The sequence below is a fragment of the Podarcis muralis genome, chromosome 6, assembly GCF_964188315.1.
Source record: "Podarcis muralis chromosome 6, rPodMur119.hap1.1, whole genome shotgun sequence".
In the NCBI taxonomy this organism is placed as follows: domain Eukaryota; kingdom Metazoa; phylum Chordata; class Lepidosauria; order Squamata; family Lacertidae; genus Podarcis; species Podarcis muralis.
In genome coordinates this window covers 53079208-53102334 of record NC_135660.1, presented here as the reverse complement: position 1 = coordinate 53102334, position 23127 = coordinate 53079208, and the positions used below count along the sequence as shown (strand labels likewise).

The window sequence follows — 23127 nt, the reverse complement described above, 5'->3', positions numbered from 1 at the left end:
CTCTCCAGGCAAGAAATATGTGTTATCACAGTTCAGGGACACATTTAAGCCATGCAAAAGTACTCAAGGAGGGAGTGCAGGTATGCCATATCCCTCACTGGCTTTGATTAGAAGAGGCCTGGCAGGCTACACTTGGTCCCCCCAGGTCTGAGGTTCCCCTGCCTCCACATGCTAGATACTAGATGGAAACCATCTGTGTTGTAAAAAGCATAAAAAATGTACAGAGATCTGCAGATAATTTTGCATTACATTAATTCTTTATTGCACTTGCATTCCATTACAGTCATAATTATATTACACAGGCATCCAGGTTTTCTCTCTCTTCATAATATAATCTCATAAGTCTCAAACAAGAGTGAAGTATCCCTTAGAGAAATTATCTGAGCCAGGATAATATTGCCCACTAGCATAATGCAGTTCAGAATCTGAATAGTTTATTCAGGTAAATGTGCCTTCAACCAGACATCTGCATAAAAAGCAAAGCCTCCTTGTTATCCAAAACTACAGCTGCACAGCGATGCAACACAAACAGTCGTGTGGTGGAGGCAGTTGACCACACATTTTTTACCTTAAAAACCAATGTCGCATAATGCAACTTGTTTCAAGCCACTTATTAGAACATCTATATTCACCTTAAATCACATCCATGGTTCAGGTTACAGAAAAGCTCACTCTAGTGCTGCTGCAATATGAGATCCAGCAGGTGGTTGCAAAAGGGGAGGCTTTATCAGCTATGGCCTATTGATTATGGAATGGCCTCCCTGGAAAGGTTTGCCTTGAACCCACTTTAATTGTTAAATTATTTGGATTATGACCTGAGAGACCCAGGTTCAGATGGGGTGAATTTGGACCAATCACCATCTCTTAGGTTGCATACACATTACTGGCTTAAAACGTAGCAAGGAAATTTCCCCGCACAGCAGATGCATTTCCAACTTACACTTCAGTTTTGTTGGGTGTGTTCTGTCACTGCTGTCTGTCCATGCCAGTGGGTGGGTGTAAATGGCTTCCTGTGGTTTCTGTTCAAATCAGATTGAAGCTGGCTTCGGAGGAAATGCATCAAAACACAGTATTTCTCAAAAAACTACAGGGTCAAAGTGGATTGTGGCTAGCCGTGTGTACGCAGCTCCACAAACCAGCACTAGTAGCGTATGCAGCCTCAGTGTATTCTACCTGTGTGAGGATGAAATGAGGGGCAGAATCATGTTCACCACCTTGAGTTCCATAGCGGAGGCGGGATATAACTTAACAACAAAATAATTCTAATGCCACGCAAATACTCTTTTATTTTCACAGCTCTGTATTTGCAGTCTTTTGAGATTATGCTGTGATTTGTACCTGGCTATTAATTTTTAAAGCTTTGTATTATTTGATAGCAATATGTGTTAAGATGTAGCTCCGTGTTATTACGTTACAGTTATATAGTATTATATAGTTATAGTATCTGTCATTTTATATATTGTTTTACACAATCGCCCGGAGAACCGAAGTTCTTGGGCGACTGATAAATCTACAATTGGCTATTTTTTATTTAAAAAAAGCCCTCTAAACGCCAGTACTGTAGTGTATGTATTCAGTTCAGTGCAGAGCCCTCCCCTGCTCCATTCACTAGCACGCAAAAAGCGTCCAAATCGTATATCCTTCTTACGTGTAAAATAGAGACACCGCCCCCTCCCGAAGCCCCGCCCTCTTTCCGCCCAACCGGAACTCGGCGGGGGCGCGCCGCTCTAGACGGTCTTTCTCTATGGTCGTGAGGGGAAAAAGCTAAGCCGGAGAGGTGTTTTTGCTGCGCCTGCGTGTTACGCCGCTTCCTGAGTGGTTGGCGGCCGCGGCCATTTTGTGGATCTCTGGTTCCTCCTCTTCCCCCACCCCCCCGCCTTCTCTCGGTCCTAGTCTTTTGCTTCTGCCGGGGGCCTGGACGTAAAACGAGGGACCGCGGAGCTCTCGCGTTTCGTTACAAACCCCACCACCACCACCACCCCACCCCTCCTTCCCGGTTGTCGGAGCCTACCGGTAGTCCCCTCCCCCCTCCGCGCGGTGTCCTGGGTCCGTCTGCGAGCGGCCCTCCTTCGCCGCGATGGAAGACGACGGGCAGCCCAAGACACTGTGAGTGGGGTTGGGGTGGGTGGGTTGAGCACCTGGGCGCAGGTGGGCAGACCGGGGGCGGGCGGGGGGCTCTGACAGGCGGGGACGTGCGCGGGGTGGCGCCTCTCTGGAGGGGCCGAAGAGGGTCGAGGGGGAGGGGAGTCGTGGCAACGAGCGGGTCGGGGGGGGGAGGAATGGTAGGCAATTGTGAGGTGATCGAGTAGATCTCTTTAATGGGGAAGGGGTTGGTATGCCTCAGCCAAAGGGGGATTTGGGGGTCTTTTGGGGGTGGGGAAAAAAGATAAGCATGCTATTGAGGGGAAAGACAGTTCATTGGAGCCAGAGCTACAACCCAAAATGGTTTTCTTTGCGACATGCCAGGAATTGTGGGGCTGGGGATCCTTTCCCCCACCTCGGGAAGGTTTTGGGAAACGTTTTCCGTTCTGTAGCTCCATAACTCATAGGCCCTTGGTCCCTTGTCAGGGAAACGCCAGTCCTACGTGGATGTGGGTCCTGGGCCCTCCTGCCAAGGGGTCACGAATTCTCTTCTCGCCAAAAGGGAATTGGGAGAGGATGTAATTCGGATCAGAGCAAAACCTCTCACTCTCCACGAGGCGCGGGGCTCTTCTGTGGGATCCTGAACACTAAGGCTGTTGTAGTCGTGTCAACAGGCTGGGTTGAACATATGTTGAGTTTGGAGTTCTGTGAGGCATGTGGGGGGTGGGAGCCTTGGGTCAGTGAGGCTTCCGTGTCGGAGATCGTGGCCAGTTAAACAAGAAGGGGAGAAAGGTCAGTAGGTAGAGAGGTGTGGATGCAGATATGGGTAATCAGATCCTCCGGAGACCTGATGCATATATTGGAGAAAATATTGCGGGGGCAGCATTCTGAATTCAAGAGAATAAAGCTGAATAGTCAAGTGAAAGGGATGTCTTTATGATTCAAAAACCTGAGTGAGGGATAAAAATTTATGTTCCATGAAATATAAGGTTCTTTCTGTATTCGTGAAACAGAAAGAATGTGTCTTATGAACCATATGCTCACTGTACTAGAAGGCATATTGCAAGCCAAACCCTCTTTTCTTCCTTTTTGCAGAGCAGAATAATTGTTCAAAACAAAATGCTTGCTGTATTTCGATTGTGATCAAGTAAATGATTTTTGTTTTAGCTCTCATATCCCACCTCTGAAGTGTGAGAGGAGAGAAAAATGTGATAACCAGGCAACATTGGTAGTGGGGTTTCTTGAGCAATCAGTGTATAAATGAGGTCACCACTTCCTTCTTTGTCTAATGCATGTAAACATGCTTAAAGCATTTTAAGTAATCTACTGATGAAGCAGAAGCTGTTTGTTCAGTGCTACTTAAATTTTGAGGTAGTAAGCTCGGGAGCTAGCAAGTTTAGTGCTGTTAGCCATGTTGGAAGCATCATGTTGTGTAGGGGAAGGAAGCAAGTAAATACAAATAAGCAGACTTACAGTATACATAACTTGTATCTGACCGTTGAACTTACTTGTGGAAATAGAGAACATTGTTGTTATCCTCTAATGTAAAAAATTTAGTTGCTCTTGGAAAAATGTTGGATGCTTTATACAGTAAAAATTGAAGATAATGGACAACCTTTTATTTATTTATTTTTAAAAATATCACAAGATCTCAGGGCAGTTCACAAGATAAAATACAAGATAAAATAAAAACCTAATTTGCAGTCTTACTCTAATCATTTAGCATTTTTTCTCTAATATTTTAAAACAACTTTCTACCATGGTCACTGGGAAAGTATATATTTTTTAAAGTTTGGAGTTCCTCAGAATTGCGATTATATCTTACATTGTACAAGTGTGTTTACAAGAACATGGGCACATGTTCATCACTTCTGTCCTGGACCATATCCTTGAAAGTGGAAGACAGCTTTTGTAGTATATACCTAGCTTTCTTGTACTGTACTGATTTTGAAGCTAGCTTCAAAATGTTCATTGTAATTAAACAGATTGTAGTTTTAATTTCAGTCACAATGAGTTGGGAGTATAATCTTTCTGTATGGAAATCATGACTCAGCTGCTGTGGTTCATTCAGAACAGTTTTTGCATGTCTGTCTTCCCATCCTTTTCCCAGTCCACAAAAGTTAAGTCAATCAAACATTATTTACTTGGCCACTTTGTCTCCACTCTGATTGCATGCTTGAAACCAACTCTGGTTACTCTGAATCTTTAGGAAACAATCTTAACTGACTTGAGAGCCTGAGTTCAGAATGTCACTTTTGTGCATAGTGGAAGAGAGAAATGACAGGATGTGCCAGGGTGGTGGGATACTAAATATAACTAGCATGCAGCTGACAAATGTCCACTGCGTTATCTTTTTTTGTTTAAGTTGAATAAACATTTGAAGTGTCAGTATTAAAAGGTTTTGTATGCTAGAGGATTGTGTGCACACATGCTTGTGAGACTAGAGCATAACCAGATGCTTGGTATTTTTCTCTTCTTGGCTACAAGTTAATCAAGTTTTTATCAATGAGAACAAGCAAGAAGTTTGGCGAAACTAAATTTATGTCAGATTTTACCAAATTTGCTTTGCAGGACTCCCAGTGATATAATTGATCCACCCACCCACCCGTGCAGGAGTATTTCTAATAGATTGAAAAGCTGGAAATCAGAGCTGGAAAAGTACCCAAATGCAGTTGGTGTTATCTTCATCCTTTGAACTTATATGAATTTAAGTTTCACTGAATTCAGTGGAATTTACTTCTGAGTAAAGCATTTTTAAACTGCACATTGTTAGAAAGCATACAGAGGTACTTATTCACTCTCCCCTCTTGTAGCTGCCATACTTCTTGGAAACCTGGATCAGCACTATAAAGTCTTACCAGTTTGCTCTGTTTTCTGTGCCAAAAGAATATGTGCACAGCTGCCAAAGTTTTGCACTGTTTCCTTTCTTAAGAAACTGGAGTACAACCCTATGTTAGCTGTCTGCCTTTGGCTCACATTCTGTCTTCTGGCCTTAAGTAGAGAGAAAACGTGCAGCCATCCTTGTACTGTTTCACGGAACACTATAATGGCTACCAGTCCTAATGCAACAGCCTTGCAGAATATATATATATATATATATATAGCTGGTGCATGCACTGTGTTCAAATTCCATTCTGCTAGAAAGTTAGGATTTCCGTATGTGATGTAAGAAGAATAAAAAAAAATGCAATATGAATGAGTTCTTTTGTATTTAAAAATTGGCACAATTTTTGTCAACTGCTCTGAAAGAATTCATGAACTATAATAGTTATGCTCTGAGCTATACTTTTGCAAGCCATTAATTTACTTTGTAATGCTTGTAGACGAGTCATTGATCTTTTTTTGCCCTGTAAGGAAGAATTTCCAATGAATCCAAATTTCTGAGAAACAGGGCTGGAAAAATATCAAGCATCTGGTTCTGTGGGTGCCTAAAAGATTTATGCCCATGAATGATGTATTGAAATGTCTTGTCATCTTTTATAAAAGTTATTTAAAATAGAAAATTGCCATTTAATATTTCGTTGTCTTAGAGACAACCTTGTGCTTAGGACACTTCTGTGTAAAACGTACAAAGCTTGAATGTCCTAGGGTCATGTAATCCAGAGTTCTTCAACCTCCGGTCTCCAGATGTTGTTGGATTACAAGTCCTGTTCTCCCCACCAAGCTTCGCTGATGGTCAGGAATGTTAGGAGCTGTAGTTGAGCAACATCTGAGGACACAAGTTTAAAGAAGGATGCAATTCCTAACAATCCTTCATGACTACATACAAGTCATGGAGTCAGTTCCTAACAATACTGAACCAAAAAGTTAATAAACACTTTAAATGTAGTGGCTCATATAATCTAGGCAGGGATTTCTTGCCACAACAAGGGGCACACAAGGGTCCAAGATGCATAATGTCAAAGGTGTCAGTAGAGAACAAGAAATCATTCAGTAAATCAAATAAAAATAAGATCTTTAAGAGCTGTCCATTACATGACAGCAGGAGGCATGAAAGAGGTTCAAGGGCCATGGTAGATAACTTGTGGGCCCCCAGATGTTGGTGGCCCGTTCTGCTTCAGCCATCATGGCAAATTCAACAACATCTGGGGAACCATGGGCTAATCACCCCCCTTCTTGGAGCTGGGATAATATCAGCATGACTTTGAGATGAGAGCAGGTGAATTCTTTTTTCTGTTTCCTAATTTAGTTTTTAAATTTATTTTCAATTTGTATAATTTCCCATTGGTAAGATAGTACTGACCAGGGTAGGCAGGAGGTGGAGCTACATCTGCTGGTAGATCTCTGGCTGATTTGCAGTGGATTGGCAAGGATTTCTAGCTTTTCCGGGGGTTTTAACAATAGCAACAACAAAATGACCCCTCTTCTCTGTTGAAATGAAAAAGGCCTTGGATAACCAGAAGCGTATTTTTATTTTGAAGGATTGTGAATTATGTCCCATTCTAGTACTCAAAAGAAATTACTGTACTCTGAATTCTTTAATTCTAAGTTAATGAATTTGATCCAGACTAAATTGGTTGACTTTACGCTCCCATAGCAATAATGTGATTCCACTTATTCATGATTAACTTGTCCCATTGATTACCATGGAACCTACTTTCAACTAATTTACAAAGCAACTCAAACGTTTCGTTTGCTGGCCTGGAATGAGTTTGAATTAGGCAGAGATGTCTCTCATCTGATTGAGCTGGTCCTCCATTGAATGAGTGGCTGGCTGGCTGGCTGGGAGGCCCACTGTCAGTACCTTTCACTGGCATGATGTTCTGTGGATGGAGGTGGAGCCGAACTGACCCAGCACCCTGAGCCAGTCTCATTGTCATTTCATAACCTCATTGGACCACATAACTACACTAGACTGGAGCAGGTGGAGCGATCAATTTTGGATCATTCTGCCCACCTCCTTCCGCTGCAGCTGTCATGAGTGACAGGGCTTTCAAGTGCAGCAGTAGCCCCACTGCTCTGTGAAGCCCTGTCAGCAGGGGGTGGGAGTTTGGATTGTGCCCCTAGTCTGGATCCTGGCATATGTTTTTAGAACCAGGTTCTAGTTGGTGTACCTTGGGGTTCTAGTAAAAAACAAAAGCCTGGAATCTGTCCAGAGTGCAGACTTTCACTTTTAAGATTTATTAGCTGTTGTTATACATGATAAACTTGTTCTTCAAATGAAACATTTCCTAAACGTCTCAGTAATTTTCACATTGTTTACCAACAAATTCTTGTTTGTTTTCTGATGTAGAGGACACTGTATTACACGAATAATCTAGGTTTCATTTTGCTGGTTATAAATTGTATACTTGTATAACAAGTAACATGTACCACTAGTACACAAGATTTATTATGCCAGTTACATAGAGGTATTTAGGTACAGCATTTGAGCCTAACAATGTTCACTTCCAAGTGAGGTAACTGTGCATAGAATTGTAGCCTTAGTTAGTTATGTAGTTTGAATTATTTTTCCCTTCTACTAGATGGAGGATGTATAAATGTTTTATTTTACATGCAGCAACAGTACCTAGTATTGGAACCTATATATGTCAGAATATAAACTACTCCTGTTATCTATCTAGGTTTCTATACTATGCCTGTCAATGCAGCATAAGTGATGTCTCATGAATTAGGGAGACAGCCTATAGAGGTATAGTATATGCCTTTATTTCATTATTTATGGTTTTGCCAAGTTAATTGTGTATTCTTACAGTGTTCCTTAAGATTACAATATTCATTCAGAATAGACATTTCACCAGTTGTTAAATGTATTCTTTAAAAGAAAAATTAAAAAAAATCAAAACTGATATTGAGCTTCTATAGGCTGGCTTCATGTTACCAACTGTTTTTCTCAGTTGAAGGGATTCATTCAAAAGCCAATATGTGATTCATGGGTAAGGCTTGCAAATTAGTCTGCATTGAATAGCCTCCTTACTTTTTCTGTTCATTTTCCATATGCCTTCCACTTTCTTGTGTGCGTGATTTTTTTTTTAAGTTTTCAAAAGTATCAGAGAAGATATGTAAATACTTCATATATATTGCTTTCCCTCCTAAATGATCAAAATGTTTCTGCTATTTCTCAGGGTACTTCATAAGAACAATGGGAGCTGGTATTACTGACCCTGTGTTACAAATAATGGCCAATCTTGAGGGGGGACGGGCCCTCAGCTGATTGTAATTTGCTCAAGGCTGGTCACTGAAATCATATTGTAATTAGATTTACCGTATTTTTCGCCCCATAGGGCGCACTGCCCCATAGGGCTCACCTTGGTTTTTTGGGGGGGAGGAAATAATTTTTTAAAAATTTATTTTCCCCCAGGCTTCCCCCGACCCCAGCCCCCAGAACAGCCTGCTATCCGCAAGCCTAGGGAGCCCGGTGGGAAGTCGCGCCAAGCTCCCTAGGGTTGCGCAGACCTGCGCAAAGCCCGGGACTTCAGGCAGCTCTGCGCAACCCTCGGGAGTCCGGCACGATGTCGCGCCGGGCTCCCTAGGGATGTGCAGAGCTGCGCGAAGCCCGGGAATGCAGGCAGCTCTGCGCAACCCTTGGGAGACCGGCGCGAAGTCGCACCGGTCTCCCAAGGGTTGTGCAGAGTTTCCTGAAGCCTGCATTCACCCCATAGGATGCACACACATTTCCCCTTCATTTTTGGAGGGGAAAAAGTGCGTCCTATAGAGCGAAAAATACGGTAAGTCAGTGGCATTTATCTTACAGAACAGTTATGGAAAACATTTGGCCCTCCAGATACAACTTCCTTAACCCCTGGCCACCCGCCATGCTTCCTGGGACTGATGGGAGTTGTAGTGCAACAACATCTGAAGAGTCAAAGATTTCTCACATCTGTTATAGAACTTCCTGTGGTGTTGCAAAGGATCTCCTCTTGGGCACCCATTCAAAGTACCTTCCTGAGCCACAAGTACTGTCCCATGCCCATATATTCATAACCATCCCCCCCTTAATAAGCTTTTTATTGGACATTGAGGCTTAAAGTTATATACAAATTGAAAGTTTGCATTGTATATATAGTTGAGCCACATAAGGGTAGTAGTTTGAGTTAGGGCCCTGATGACACCTTCAGAAGATAGCCTTGCCTCAGTTGTATGCATTCCCCACTGCTGTCACAGGGCAGAATTGGGTCTGATCTGAGTCTGATTACTTCACCTATTTGAAGCATGGAGTAGGGCTTCTGCCTGCCGCCTGCTTTCCACCCCAGCTGGCAGGGGCTGCGGAACTGAGGATTACTAAAGACTGATGGTATATGCACATAAAATATTGATGATTCATGGATCATGAGAAAAACTCTTGTACTTGTTAGCAGAAGCGATCACATTATAGTTGAGCAGGATCAGCCTTGTTTAATACACATAATATAGTATTTGTACTACAACATTTTGACAACTGACAATAAGGCCAGTAGCTTCTGGTTGTCATATTATTTAAAGGCAGACTAGTTTTATGGAAAGGTTGTTTAATTTGGACCCAGAGAGATCTCAAATATTCAGCTATTATCACCTGCTGTAGACCTTATTCAGGGGATCTCTGAACTGTAGTTCAGTGCTTGAGAGTGGGCTTCCTTACCCAATGTAGAGCACATTTTCTATTCCTGCTTTAATTGAGGTTAAGAGATATTTGAAACCAGTGTTAACCACCTCAGTAGCATTACCCACAGTTTTGCCAGGATCCATAATCTCCTTTCAACTTCTATTTGAAGTATGTTTTAATGGCAATTAAGTTGGGTGTGAGTAGAAAGTTGCTCTAGAGAAGGATAGAAGCCAACTCCTGATCACCTAACCTTGGCTAAGAGATCCCCAGTGACATATCTGCAGTAATATTCTGCACTGCATATTATGATATTGCTGCTTTAGAAGTAGATTCAAAGTGGTATTAAGAAAGCTGTTTGACTTACTACTATGGATTTTTATTAGGAGCAATAGTAGCATACAGGTAGTATTAGAATAAGCTTATTTAGTGCTGCGTTAATGGCCAGTGGTTATGGAAAAAAGCTTTTTAACCCTTGGGAAATGGCATATGGCTTTTCAACCCTTGGCAGCATTTCATTTATTATTTCTTTACATCATGCCTTTACTCAAAGGAGGTCAAGGCAGCATACATAGTTCCTACTCCCTGAATCCTTTATGGTGACTTACCCATGGTCACCCATTGAGCTTCATGGCTGCGTGGGGATTTGAATCTCTCTTTGATCCTATGTCAGTACTTAACCCAGCCTTCCCAAACCTTGGACCTTGGTGCTGTTGGACTCCAACTGCCACCATCTCTGTCCTTCGGCCATGCTGGCTAGGGATAATGGGGATTGTCATCTAACTTTGATCCAAGATTGGGAAAGGCTGCTTCAACCACTCACTGCATTACACCACATTGCCTCTCAAATGAAGTTGACATTTATTTTTAGAAACCTGTTTAATTTTAGTATATGAATCGCTTGATTGTAAATTGTCAGCCCTTTCCTGTTCTGAAAGTATAGTTATTTCTAACAGAAGTGAAGAATTGTATCCACGTAAGTCCTACTTAGAGTAGATCTTAGTCATAACTATGTTCATTATTTTCAATGGGACTATATCCAGATTTTTCTGACTGATGTTTACCCCTTGAAGGCGCCCATACAGAACCAGCACACTATTTAAATTTCCTTGGGTTAAATAAAAAAACTTACAGACTCTGATGCATGCAAGGACTTTTTGAAATGAAAATGGCACTCCTGTGCATGCACTAATTTCCATTTTAAAATTCTTGTGCCAAACTTTTTGAATTTTGGCCTTTAGAGGTCCATTTGTTGGATTCTATGGAGGTATCTTTTGAAAACGAAACTCAGGAAAGTACTGGTAGCATCCATGACTCCTGCACATGCCCATCTCTGAAACTGCAGCCTAGTTTTCCTGTGCTCCACAAGAATTAAGGCAGGCATGGGAAACATGTATCTGGCCAGATGTTACTCAGCCCTAGCTCACAACCTCTCTGGCCATTGGCCATACTGGCTGTGGTTGATTGGAGTTGGAGTCCATCATCATCTGGAGGGCCACAGGTTCCTCAACTCTGGGTTAGGGTTTATCTAACAAAAAGCAACATAACTGATCAGCATACTTGTGATACTTCAATGACAACAATGTTAGTACTTACCAGTATTTGATGAATACATAATAGAGTTTTAAAAGCTGTGGACTACTTAATAGTGTGTTCATAAAGTTTATTAACAGGTGCTATATTTTCTGCTTACACAATTGATAGCTGATATTTCAATAAATTGCACAGATTATCCTTTGAGATGAATGATGGGATTTACATTACCTTTTCTTTTGTCTATCTAGCTATGTAGGAAATCTTTCCAGAGATGTGACTGAAGTACTTATACTTCAGTTATTCAGCCAAATTGGACCCTGCAAAAGCTGTAAAATGATAACAGAGGTAAGACTCTTTCAGTCTAGTCTATGTCAATATTGTTTCATTTTAAAATTCAAATAATTATTGATTCTGCTACCTAAAACATTTCTATTAGGGCTGCAGCAGTTAGTGATTGATTGATTAATTGAATCAAAAAATCTTTTTAAATGTGCCTTTTAAACATGCACTACATCTTTAAAATATTATTTTTAAATTTTTTAGTACATAAAGTGCAGAGGGGGGCACAATCTTGCCTTTTCTCCTGCTCAGGAGGAAATGCCTCTTTTAAAATGGTGTCCATTATCTATAAATTATATAGATTATTTATAACTATATAGATTATCTATAAACTATATAGGATGTTCTTTTCTGTGAAAATTGTATGCAAATGAATTCATTTTTAATCAATTAAAACATGCAGTTAATAACTAAGCTTTCTTTAATTGCATAATATGATACAGTTATTGCTCTGATGGAAGGAACTTAAAGGATTTAGGTAAATGATTCTCGGGTCTGGGAAACAACAGATGTAAGTTATTGTATGCAATAATAGTTGCATCTGAAGTATGTATGCTAAACATTTTTATTTGAAATACTTGAGATACATGATGTCTCTTGTACCATATTGATAATCACTACTATCCTTGTTTCATCAGGATAATCAAAATATGTTCCATCAGTTAGAGTCATAACTTCACAAACAAAGGCAGTATATTAAGCTTTGCCTGATCTGGGATTCATTGTGCGACTCTGAGCAAATTCAAGATGTCTCTTCCCTGAGTGATGCTGTAAAAAGAATAGGCCCAGGATTTTAAAGTGTTATCATGCAAACACCTTTATAAATCATATATACAGTACAATATGCATTGTTGGTCCTAGATACTCTGCTGATCTTTCTTGCTGCCTGCTGTGCCCCCATCCCAATGCTTTTCACCACTGCTGAATATTTATCTTGTTTCACTAAAAGGCCACTTGAAAATAAATAGGAATCAAAGTCAGGCTCTTTTCGGACCCAGAGAAGATAGGTGCTGCATGCCATTCCTCTTTTACACCCTCATTTCTGGCTTTCATAGCTTCAGGAAAAGACTGTGCTTTTGACATGGCAACATACCTTACATTTTGATGAACCATTTTATTGTTTTCCCAAATAACCCTTGCTAGATTGTTTGCTTTTAATAAGAACCTTGAAACTACGCTGGGCATAATCCAGCAAAAATTACTGAAATCTCATTGAAAATAATAAAATGGAAATTAGTCTTGATCAACTTTTGCTAGTCTCATTGTGTGTCTGGTTATTCAGTGTCAGTGAGCTTACTCACTGCCAGTGAGTTTACTGTTTCCCAGAGTGGACATTATTTTTGAGCCCTGCATTTGTTGGAGTTGCCCCAAGCAGAATTTTGGAATTACTTTCTGCTGTCTGTACTCTAGTTTTCAATTCCAGGGGCTGAGGTATTACGCATTTCCTATTGATGGGGACATCTCCATTGACAAAACTCTCTGCAGGCATGACAGGGAGTCTGCAGTGGTGCAAGGGCCATCCTGCGGGCAGGTGTCTCTCTCTTCTACAATTTTAGGTCTTCTGGTGGTGGCAGATATATGATGTGTGTGTGTGTGTGTGTGTAGGTAGTCCATTTGACTTCCAAAACATTCAAAAACCAAATTGCGGCTTCTGATTGGCTGCAGGAATCAGAAGCCGCGGAAGCCCCATTGGACATTCAGGTTCCAAAAGAACGTTTGCAAACCGGAACAATCACTTCCGGGTTTGCGGTGTTCAGGAATCAAAACGTCCGAGTTCCAGGGCTTTTAGGATCCAAGGTACAACTGTATTTTACTATGTTTTATATATACTATAAGCTGCCTAGAGTGGCTGGGTATTGTTGTTGTTCCCCCCATCTGCAGATTGCTAAGTTAGTATATTTTGCTGTAAGACCCAAAAGTTCAAACTTCTAGTCTGTATCTTGGTTCTGTTACCTTGTAAAAGTTGCAAATATTTGTTCATCCACCCCAAATAATCTGGACCCTGGGAATTATCGGTGCTTGAGGTGCTACATGTGCATAACCAACTCTCTCTGTCTAGCTACAGGAAATTGACCCCAGATATCAGGCAGAATTTTTTCCTTCCATAACCATCATGTCTGAGAATTCAGTTTTTTAAGATTATGTGAATGAATGAAGCAAACTGTAAAGGCTGCGTAGCCCAATCTAGTAAAGGCAGTCTTTATGCCAAAACAGACATTTGTGCAAAGGTTTTTTCTGGATCTAGTCGTAAGTGTGCAAAAGTGTGATAAACACTGTGTGCATTCAGTGTCCTGTTGGATAGGTGCTTCATTTATACCCACCACATAGATAGCTGGCTGTGTCAGTTTTGACAGCACTAATGGCCTGTGACTGATTCAGCTATGCCTCCCTCCCCCTCAGCAGGTGATCAAGAATATTTCTGCTATCAGTACTATCCATTGGGAAGAGAAATCAGTGTGTGCTGCTCTGGTCATGCAGCATTATTATGTGCTGCTGTCTAGTTCAGGGTCACAGCAGAATGTTATATCTTAAACTGATAGTGTGAAACAATGGACAACCATTCTTAAGGTTACTTTATAAGCGTGTGTAGTAATACTTCCTTTTCTAGCTTTAAGTAATATATTTTCCTGGATTTTCTTCTCAGCAACCCGATAGCAGAAGGGTCAACTCTTCTGTTGGATTTTCTGTTTTGCAGCATACAAGCAATGACCCTTATTGCTTTGTGGAATTTTATGAACACAGGGATGCAGCTGCTGCATTAGCTGCTATGAATGGGAGAAAAATTTTGGGAAAGGTACGTTGCAAAAAAAAGAAAGAAAGAAAGAAAACAAAGAATGACACATAGTAAATGAAATTAATAGGTTAATTTATATGATCCATGGCAAGCATTTTTGACCATGTTCTTACTTAGAAGTAGCTTGAAAATTAATATTGGTTGCTGTTATTATTAGAATAAGACTGTATCTTGATTGAATGTATGCATGTTTATGTTTGTACTGATTATGTTTGTACTGATGTTTTTCTTTTTTTCAGGAAGTAAAGGTTAACTGGGCAACAACACCAAGTAGCCAGAAAAAAGATACATCAAGTAAGTAATGCTTGTAACAATTCTACCAAAACCAGCTATTAAAGTACAGTGGTACCTCTAGTTGCGGACACGATCCATTCCGGGGTGCTATTGGCACCCCGAAAAGTCCACAACTAGAGCGGTTCTTCTGCGCAAGCGCGGAGCGCGATAAGAGCGCTTTTGTGCATGTGCGAAGCGCGCAGAACACTTCTGTGTACACACAGCAAAACCTGGAAGTATACACTTCCGGGTTTGCCGTGTTCGCAAGCCGAAAAGACGCAACATGAACCTAACGCAACACGAGGTATGACTTTAAATCTGAGCTCATGCACTTACTGCAATTTGATTTTATATAGTAGCTGAATTACTTCGGTTTTATAATCTCCATAGATACTCTTTGGCTGAACAAGTTTAATTACTGGTTAAATGCAGATGTGACTTGGAAATTTAAACACAAGATTGTTTGAATTGCACCCCTGTCTACACTGAGAACTAAAGTGCTGGTTAAGAGAAATATATTTAATGGGTTTCTGCTTTCCCCCAGATCACTTCCATGTGTTTGTGGGAGATTTAAGTCCAGAAATAACAACAGAAGACATCAAGTCAGCATTTGCTCCTTTTGGTAAAATATCGTAAGTATCCTAGTTTGTATCTTAATTCACTAATACAGAACAAGTCATAATACATGATTGTATCATCTTCTTCAAGTTAAATGTCTTTCACTTTGCTCGGATTGTTTCTTTAAAGTCTTCTTGATAATGGGCAGTGGGTGGGGTACAGTGATCTTGTGGGTTTCTTTGCATTCAGTTATCCCCCCCACAAAAATTAACAAGGTCTCTGCATCAAATCAATTGAAAGCTGCATGCTTTTAACACCTGGTATGTTTGGTGGTGAATGGGTTACATTGCTGGCAAGAAAACTATGTTTTGGGTCTTGGAATTTACATAAAGTTGTGTGTTAGATACATCAAGGTTTCTTACTCATCTGATAATTTTGTAGATAGTGTTGAACTGCAGGCAAGTTATATAAGGTAGTGTAGAAAGCAATAAAATCTAGTGTACATTTATCATTTTGACAAGTAGTGGTGTTATATTTAGAGTTCATGCATTTGGAAATTAAACCAAACGTTTTGGTAAGTTTAGCAGCTTTCGTTTGCAGTGGTGCACAAGTGTGCCCTTCTAAAACAACCTTTTATTTTTAGACAGTAGAAATTGGGAATAGATTTCCAAATAACTATAGTTTTTTAATTGAACATTTTAAGCATTGCAAGCGTACCTGTTAAGTGCTATAGCATGTCTGTCTCTTTTGTTGCATAATCTAGTTTCTTCAGAGGTTTTCTTCTATTGTTTTCTTTGTCCTTTTAACAACACCAAAACAAAACTTGAACATCTTGTGTTACTTTACAGGAATATATTTCTGCTTAAAAAAACAATCTTTTCTATATACAATCTGTACATATTTTCAATTGAAACGTAAATCTTATTTTGTCTATTTTGTTTACTTTGCTTTTTATCTCAATGTGGTAAGTAGTACTGTTTGCGAGCAAATATAAAAAAGGTTGAATACAGGTTGCTTTTCTCAATCTTTATTTATACCTGAGACCTGCAGTTTTTCTTAAGTCCAAGTCACAATTAAAAGTAATAGCATTCTGATTATTTTGCAGAATTGCTCATAAGAATGGACAGGATCTTGAAGCTAACTGCAAGGAACTGTGCACACTGGAACTCAGTTGTAGATTTTTTTCTCATTTCTATTTATTCTTATTATACATTATTTATATATACATATCTTAGTATTTACATTTTAACATTCTATATTCAGTGCAGTTCTATATTTCCAATCATTTTAACTTACTCACTAAAATTTATGTGTAAAATTTGTTGTTTTCGTACTGGTGTGCTTAGCATTGTTGTTAGTTTTATTCTCCTTTCTTAAATTTCTGAAAATGTCAATTTTTCAAAATTTACAGCTGCCCAAACTCCAAAATGATGGTAGAGAATTGACCAAGAAAAATAAAGAAATCTGTTAACAGGCCATGTATGCCTTTTAATTCCTATTTTTTTCCTCTTTTTCAATTTTTTAATATTTCATATTTTATATCACTAGGCAGAGGGCATTTATTTAGAAAATGCATGGTAAAAATAGTTAGAAATGTTAGAGTAATTTATAGAACAGTGAAGAGGACCCTAGCAGATAGAGTATTAGAAAAGGAAACTTTGTTCCTTTTTTAAAATTTCAAATCTGAACATAGTTGTAGAAAGTGCAGGTTATATGGATAGGTTGCATGTTTATTACATGTTATTTTTTGTCCTACTGCTTTTTTTCTAACAGGCAAAGAAGCAATAGGGAGAGTTTAGGAATGGTTATAGTTATAGGGGTTATTGAGTTTATAATAGGGAAAATTATGCTCACAATACAGTGTGTGTGGTTCCTTTTAGTTTTTATTTTGAAAATATTTAATGTTTTCCTCATATAACTGTGCTTCTCTTCCCAGGGATGCACGGGTAGTTAAAGATATGGCAACAGGAAAATCTAAAGGATATGGCTTTGTATCGTTTTATAATAAATTGGTAAGCAATCAAAAACTTTGCCACTTGTTGACACTGAATGTGCTTGAGGTGTTAATATAAAAAGGCATGTGAAGGGCAACTTTCCAAATCCTTTAATTCTAGTACAGTGGTACCTATGGTTGCGGACGGGATCCGTTACAGAGCTCCAGTCGGATCCCGAGGTTTCTGCAACCGGAGGTGCATGTTCTGCGCACACACGCAGTGTGATAGAGCGTTGCTGCGCATGTGCGTGGGGAGAAACCCAGAAGTATACTTCCGGGTTTGCAGTGTGTGTATCCTGGAGGATATGTAACAAGAGTGGCACGTAAGTAGAGGTACCACTGTGCAGAGACATGGCCCAACTTTCTTCTGCTATAAGGAATACTGTTCTGTGGAGGCAGAAATGCTCCATTTCATGAGTGGAATTTATGTTTGCTTGGACCTGTGTGCACAAAATTTGAGTGCTCTGTCTATTAAGGAAGCAATTTAGCAATTCTGATACCCTTATCAGTGAAAGAGAATGAAGCATCTCTCCATTGGTATCTAGTGATTTTTAAAAGTGTGTTAAGTAGCAACAGAGCACCCCTGTACAATACTTTTTCAGTAATCAGAGCTTCTTGGACTATGTATGTACAAAGTTTCAGATTTGCAGGTGTTTTTGGTTCTGAAAACAGAATCTGTTTTGCTTTGTCAGGATGCAGAAAATGCAATTGTGCATATGGGTGGCCAGTGGTTAGGAGGTCGACAAATCAGAACTAACTGGGCAACACGGAAACCGCCTGCCCCTAAAAGTACACAAGAAAGTAAGTGAATAAAAGGAGGTCAGCTGGGGCGTATTGGTAAATGTGAATCATTTCATTGTTATGAAATGGAAAGATAACTGAAAAGCAATTATTTAAAGTGTCATTTGTCTTTCAGATAGCACAAAACAACTGAGATTTGAAGATGTAGTAAACCAGTCAAGCCCTAAAAACTGTACAGTCTACTGCGGAGGAATTGCCTCTGGATTAACAGGTAGGGATCACATTTCTCTTTATAACAAATTGATTGATGCCATTGATCATAAATATTACTAACAGAAAATGTTACTACCTTTAGATCAGTTGATGAGACAGACATTTTCACCTTTTGGACAGATTATGGAAACAAGAGCTTTTCCAGGAAAAGGCTACTCATTTGTGAGGTAGGACAATTATTACTGTTTATTTGTGTCTTAAAGTAGTAACTCATTTACAAGATAAAACATGAAAATGTTATCCAAAATCTACTGTCCTTAAAGAGAAAGGAAGAATTGAACCTTTAAAAGAAGATGTGGAGTTGAATTTAGAAGTAACTTGTTTTTGTCAAAAGAAGTGATAACATGTTGAATGGTGTGGGTGGTGCTCTTCATGTATTTTTTAGAGTTTAGGACATCTGTGTTGGAGGTTCTTGAACAGTTAAATCACTAAATCCCTGATTGCTGAGGATTCAGGTTCTGGAGTCTGCCTTATCTGCCATTGGACTTTTATTTTCTGTTGAAATTTAAGTTTGTAAGTTCATCTGGAAAGGGGCATGCCTGATTCATTTGTGTTTGTTTTATAAAGCACAGTGTACACTGGTGCTGTATTAATAGCTATCATTTTTGCAAGCAAAGAAGTTTATTCTTCTTACGTCATTCTCTGCACTTTCATGCAGCAAAATAAAGAGCAGCTTTTGCCGGCCTGGTGTCCATATAGTTTGGGCCACAGCTCAGCTGGAATTTGTGGGTTAGGAGCTGTTGTCTGAAACATCTGGTGGGACCTGGTTGGGGAATGCTTCAGTAGACAATAGTATATGTTAACTGCGCCATTTCTGTACATATGTTGGCAAAATCGGACTTCATGTTTTGTTTCATAGGTTTTCAACTCATGAAAGTGCAGCACATGCCATTGTTTCAGTAAATGGAACTACAATTGAAGGCCATGTTGTTAAATGCTATTGGGGTAAAGAATCGCCAGATATAAGTAAAAACTTCCAACAGGTAATTGGATTGTTTGTATAGTGTTTCCTACAGCCTCTGCATGTATCTCTCTAAGTGATTGAAGTTAGTGCATGAAATCTAGAGGTGACTGCACCATTTGCAAACTGTCCTATCGAAGTGGAAGGTTGCAGTCAACCTGCCCCACAGTGTGTGTACTTTGCCCAGTTTGCTGAATGCGTATATAGGTCTTAAATTACTTGCCACTAAATTGCTAATTTTAGTTGATGGAGTCTGTGTCTATTTATATACTCAGTGTGCACTCTGTTGCTTCAAGTTTATTTAAATCTTAATCCTTTTTTTAATCCCTAGGTGGATTACAGTCAGTGGGGACATTGGAGTCAAGTGTATGGGAATCCACAGCAGTATGGACAGTACGTGACCAATGGGTGGCAAGTGCCATCTTACGGAATGTATGGACAAGCGTGGAATCAACAGGGATTTGGTGTGGAGTAAGTAATTCGTTTTACTAAAATTACTGTTGGCAGACACTTTTCTAAGACAGTTTAAACTCTGATCTGGAATCTTTGCCTGTGCCTTACTTAGCATCACTTTTGTTCTTGGTTAAGGAAATCTTGGTTAAGGAAATCTGCTGTCTTTTAACTCACCTCTCATACTTTATATTAATGCTCATTTTCAACCTTGATGAAATGGGGGACATGAGGGTGATGTGTTTGTCTTCAGTACTAACTACTGTTGATCTATGTAAATCAGCAGTTGTGAGCCTTGGGTTCACACACCCTGCAATTTTCATTTAAAAAATGAACTTTGGTTTGTTCAAACTATAGTTTGTCTATGGACCGGGAGGTAGGAAGAGAGCACAACAAACCTGACACTCACTGTTTTTTATTTTCTCTCATTAGGTCTGAATGTACGTGTAGTAATAAAGTCAGTATTTTTAAATGTAATTCTTTACAAAGAGAAACTATATTGATTTAACTAAAATATCTTTTGAATTCCCAAGTCATGTTACAACATTTTAGCATCTCTCAGTTCTGGAATTTGATAGTTGCAAAATACAACATGCCCGATTTCCCCCAGTAAATAATTCATTCCTTTTTCTTTTCTTTTCTTTTCTTTTCTTATTTTAAAATCAAGTCAAACACCATCTGCAGCCTGGATGAGTGGATTTGGTGCCCAGCCTGCCCAGGGACAAGCAGCTCCTGTAATACCCAATCAGGCTGGATATGGTATGGCAAGTTACCAAACACAGTGAGCTGGGACTCTGTTTAGAAGTGTGATTTCAAGATAGGTTTCAATTTCCAGTGATTATTCTGAAGCCTGGAATATAGACATTGGCAGGGGGAGGGAGGAGAGAGAATATTTATTTTGAAAATTGAAAATGTTTGGAACCTTTAGCACAGCATTTGCTTTGGTGAAGGACACAAATGTCTTCTAGTTATGCCTTTTTAAGTTTTGTGTTCATGATGGATATGAACATGTTTTCTTTATGTACAAAATTTAAAATAAAGTCAATAAAGACAGTTCTGACTACAAATGTTGGTATGTTAGGAAGAAATATTTAACAACCTGATTCTTAGATTACCATTCCATTTTTTTTGTCTTCAGTGTTTTACATCACAGATTTTAAGAAAAATGACATTAAAGATGCTTTTAGTTGAACAGTAAATCCTGACGTTTTGGCTGTGGACCAAACATTACATCAAAGAAGACATTAACCACAAAGCCATCATTCAGAAGACATACTCATGGAAATAGCTTTTTTTCCACAAATTATTTTTTTCCATATGTTTGAAGAAACTGAAGTCTGGTATAAATATTTCAGTCTTTGCTGAAAAACAGTGCTATCTGCAATACTTGAGCAAACACTTGTTAACCACATTCAGGAGCATATTAAATCTTTCCAGATCTTGTTTGCTTGAAGTGAAAAAATTTGCATTTGATTTTGGGGAAGCAGTTTTTTCCAAAGTATGGTGCTTAAGCAGTCATACTTGTACTTTTACATAAAAGTTTGTACCTAACTGCAATGTTGCAAAAGCATGCTCGGAGATAGAAGTAGCAATGTAATTATTCAAAATAATACTTAATATGCTCTGCTGCTATATTTGCAGTAGATTGACAAGAATGTGAAAGACTGACACTTCCAAAGTTGGCTACTATGTAAAGTGACATAACTATACAAAGAGCCTTAATTCTTCAATACCTTTTGTCACTAGAAACCTGAATTATTTTGCTTTCTGTTACTCAGTATGTAAATATTTTGGTTGACAACCTTGTATACCTACTTGACGGTTCCTATAAGTTGTATAGTAACTGAGTGTTAAAAAAAAAATGGGGATGTTTTTTAAATCTAGAAATATTTAGCCCAAGAATTTTTTTAACCAGATTGTTAAAATACCTTATTTTAGAAATTCCTCAATGTGCCATTTGGTTAACAGAAATGCAGTTGAAACAAGTATACTGAGCTGTGGCTTATTCTTAGTTAAAATGTTTTGGGGTTTTTTTTTTTTTTTTGTATTTTGGGGTGGCTTGCATGTGACAAACCTGTACAGAGGCTGGGTTGTTTGTGCACCGAGTATTACTGGGATAAATCATGAAGTTGTTCAAATGGTATACTTGGGTTATTTCTCACTTATTTTGTGGATACACTGACACAACTGCCTCAATAAATTTTGAGTTGAAAACAAATGTAAGTTAGATACAATAACTGTGTGTGTTACCTACTACAGCCAGGGGGTGCCGATGTTTCATCTCTGAATGCACTGAAGCACTTAGTCGGCTCCAGTGAATAAACAAAATAGACTTGCGATTCAGTAGACACCAATTCTAGAAAAATACTAATCCTGAATAAGAAGTGGATGTGACAAAAGTCCCACATAACAGTTTTAGAACAATTTGAAAATGCTTCATGTGTTCTCTGAGACTGATAAGTGTTTTTTTCTTCTGGGCAAACCAATCATCTTGTTACTTGGATAACACTGAATAAGAGACTTTATGCAGCTCAAACAGTGGCTCTTCTAAACTGTTTCAAGGGGTGTCAGCATTAGCAGCAGGGGAATCTCTAAACCCTGTGCTTTACCTGAAATATTTTTCAGTAGTTCTGAATTTCTGAATTGTGTTAAACCTGGGAAGATAGGGCACAAACTCTTGTTACAAAATCTAAGAAGATAGAATTACTTTTTTTAAAAAAATGCTACTCCTGCTAAATAACATCTTGCTCGTCATTGAATCCATGCTGTACGTGGACCGGCAACTGCTTCCCAAAGGAATTTTATCCTCTGGTTCTGTTTTACAACATGAATGTAACAGTAATAAGAAAAGTAATGAAATATAATGTCTTTCAGGAGTGATGCATGTTACATAAATGTGTTTCCCGAGTCTGTATTTGGTTTCAATAGTGTACCTCACTTGGTCTTATCTTAAGGGCCTTACCATGCAGTTTTTAGCAAGCGCATGAATTGAAGATACAGAAACCACTAAAGGTAAAAGTTCTAGATTAACATACCAAGGTGGAACAGTTTTTTTATAGGGATCTTTTTTTCCTTCAAAACTAAATCGTTTTCAATTTTACTCCAGCCGCAATATACTTCATGGGTTTTTTTAGGCCAGAGAGCTGTAATTTGTGAGTTTTCTTCTTTAACCACTAATGGTTGTATTCTTAAATATTTCACCAGCACAGCTGTGGGGTGGTTTTTTTTTTTTTTGGCACCCAAAAGTTTTTATGCTACATTATACTATATTGGAATCTAACCAGAGATCCACCACTGCCCACCTCACACCACTGGAATGTGGAATTCTGATGAAAGGAGCACGATGCTATCCCACATGCATGCAATGACCTGAGCCAAGGTTTTTAATCGACATCCTTCAACAATTTTTCAATAAAGCAAAATCTGATTTATTCTGCATTCTTACATATGTTTTCCCTATAACAATGTAGCCTTTACAGAACCGCTTTCCAGTGTATTGGGAGTTTACATATATTTTTAGTAGCATTCTTAGTGTTTGCGCCTAATATGAATATAATTAATCTAATATGTTCCGCTGGAGTATTAGTTAGACAGAATGGGAGTGTTTT

At 39.0% G+C, this 23127-nt stretch overlaps 1 protein-coding gene across 4 annotated transcripts; it reads left to right on the top strand.

Moving 5' to 3' along the window:
- Positions 1-1821: 1821 nt before the first annotated feature.
- On the top strand, positions 1822-22433 carry TIAL1 (TIA1 cytotoxic granule associated RNA binding protein like 1). 4 transcript variants are annotated; one of them, XM_077930286.1, is made up of 14 exons: positions 1822-2106; positions 7647-7714; positions 11386-11482; positions 14172-14270; positions 14510-14564; positions 15088-15175; positions 17038-17113; positions 17787-17895; positions 18011-18106; positions 18191-18275; positions 18968-19091; positions 19401-19540; positions 20187-20278; positions 20658-22433. In XM_077930286.1, the coding sequence occupies exons 3-14, from the start codon at positions 11471-11473 to the stop codon at positions 20708-20710; spliced, it is 1029 nt and encodes a 342-aa protein (XP_077786412.1). In that variant the 5' UTR covers positions 1822-2106; positions 7647-7714; positions 11386-11470; the 3' UTR covers positions 20711-22433. The 4 variants fall into 4 exon arrangements, with proteins under 4 accessions (XP_077786412.1, XP_028585917.1, XP_028585918.1 ...); XM_028730085.2 differs by having other exon boundaries at positions 1823-2106; positions 14121-14270; XM_028730084.2 differs by lacking the exon at positions 7647-7714.
- Positions 22434-23127: the final 694 nt, after the last annotated feature.

Excerpts from the sequence above, each read along its gene's own strand:
- TIAL1 (XM_028730083.2), top strand. The coding sequence starts at position 2,078 with ATGGAAGACGACGGGCAGCCCAAGACACT. Across the intron at positions 15,176-17,037 it reads GCTCCTTTTGGTAAAATATC|GGATGCACGGGTAGTTAAAG; the intron begins GTAAGTATCCTA and ends TTCTCTTCCCAG. Across the intron at positions 17,114-17,786 it reads TATCGTTTTATAATAAATTG|GATGCAGAAAATGCAATTGT; the intron begins GTAAGCAATCAA and ends TTGCTTTGTCAG.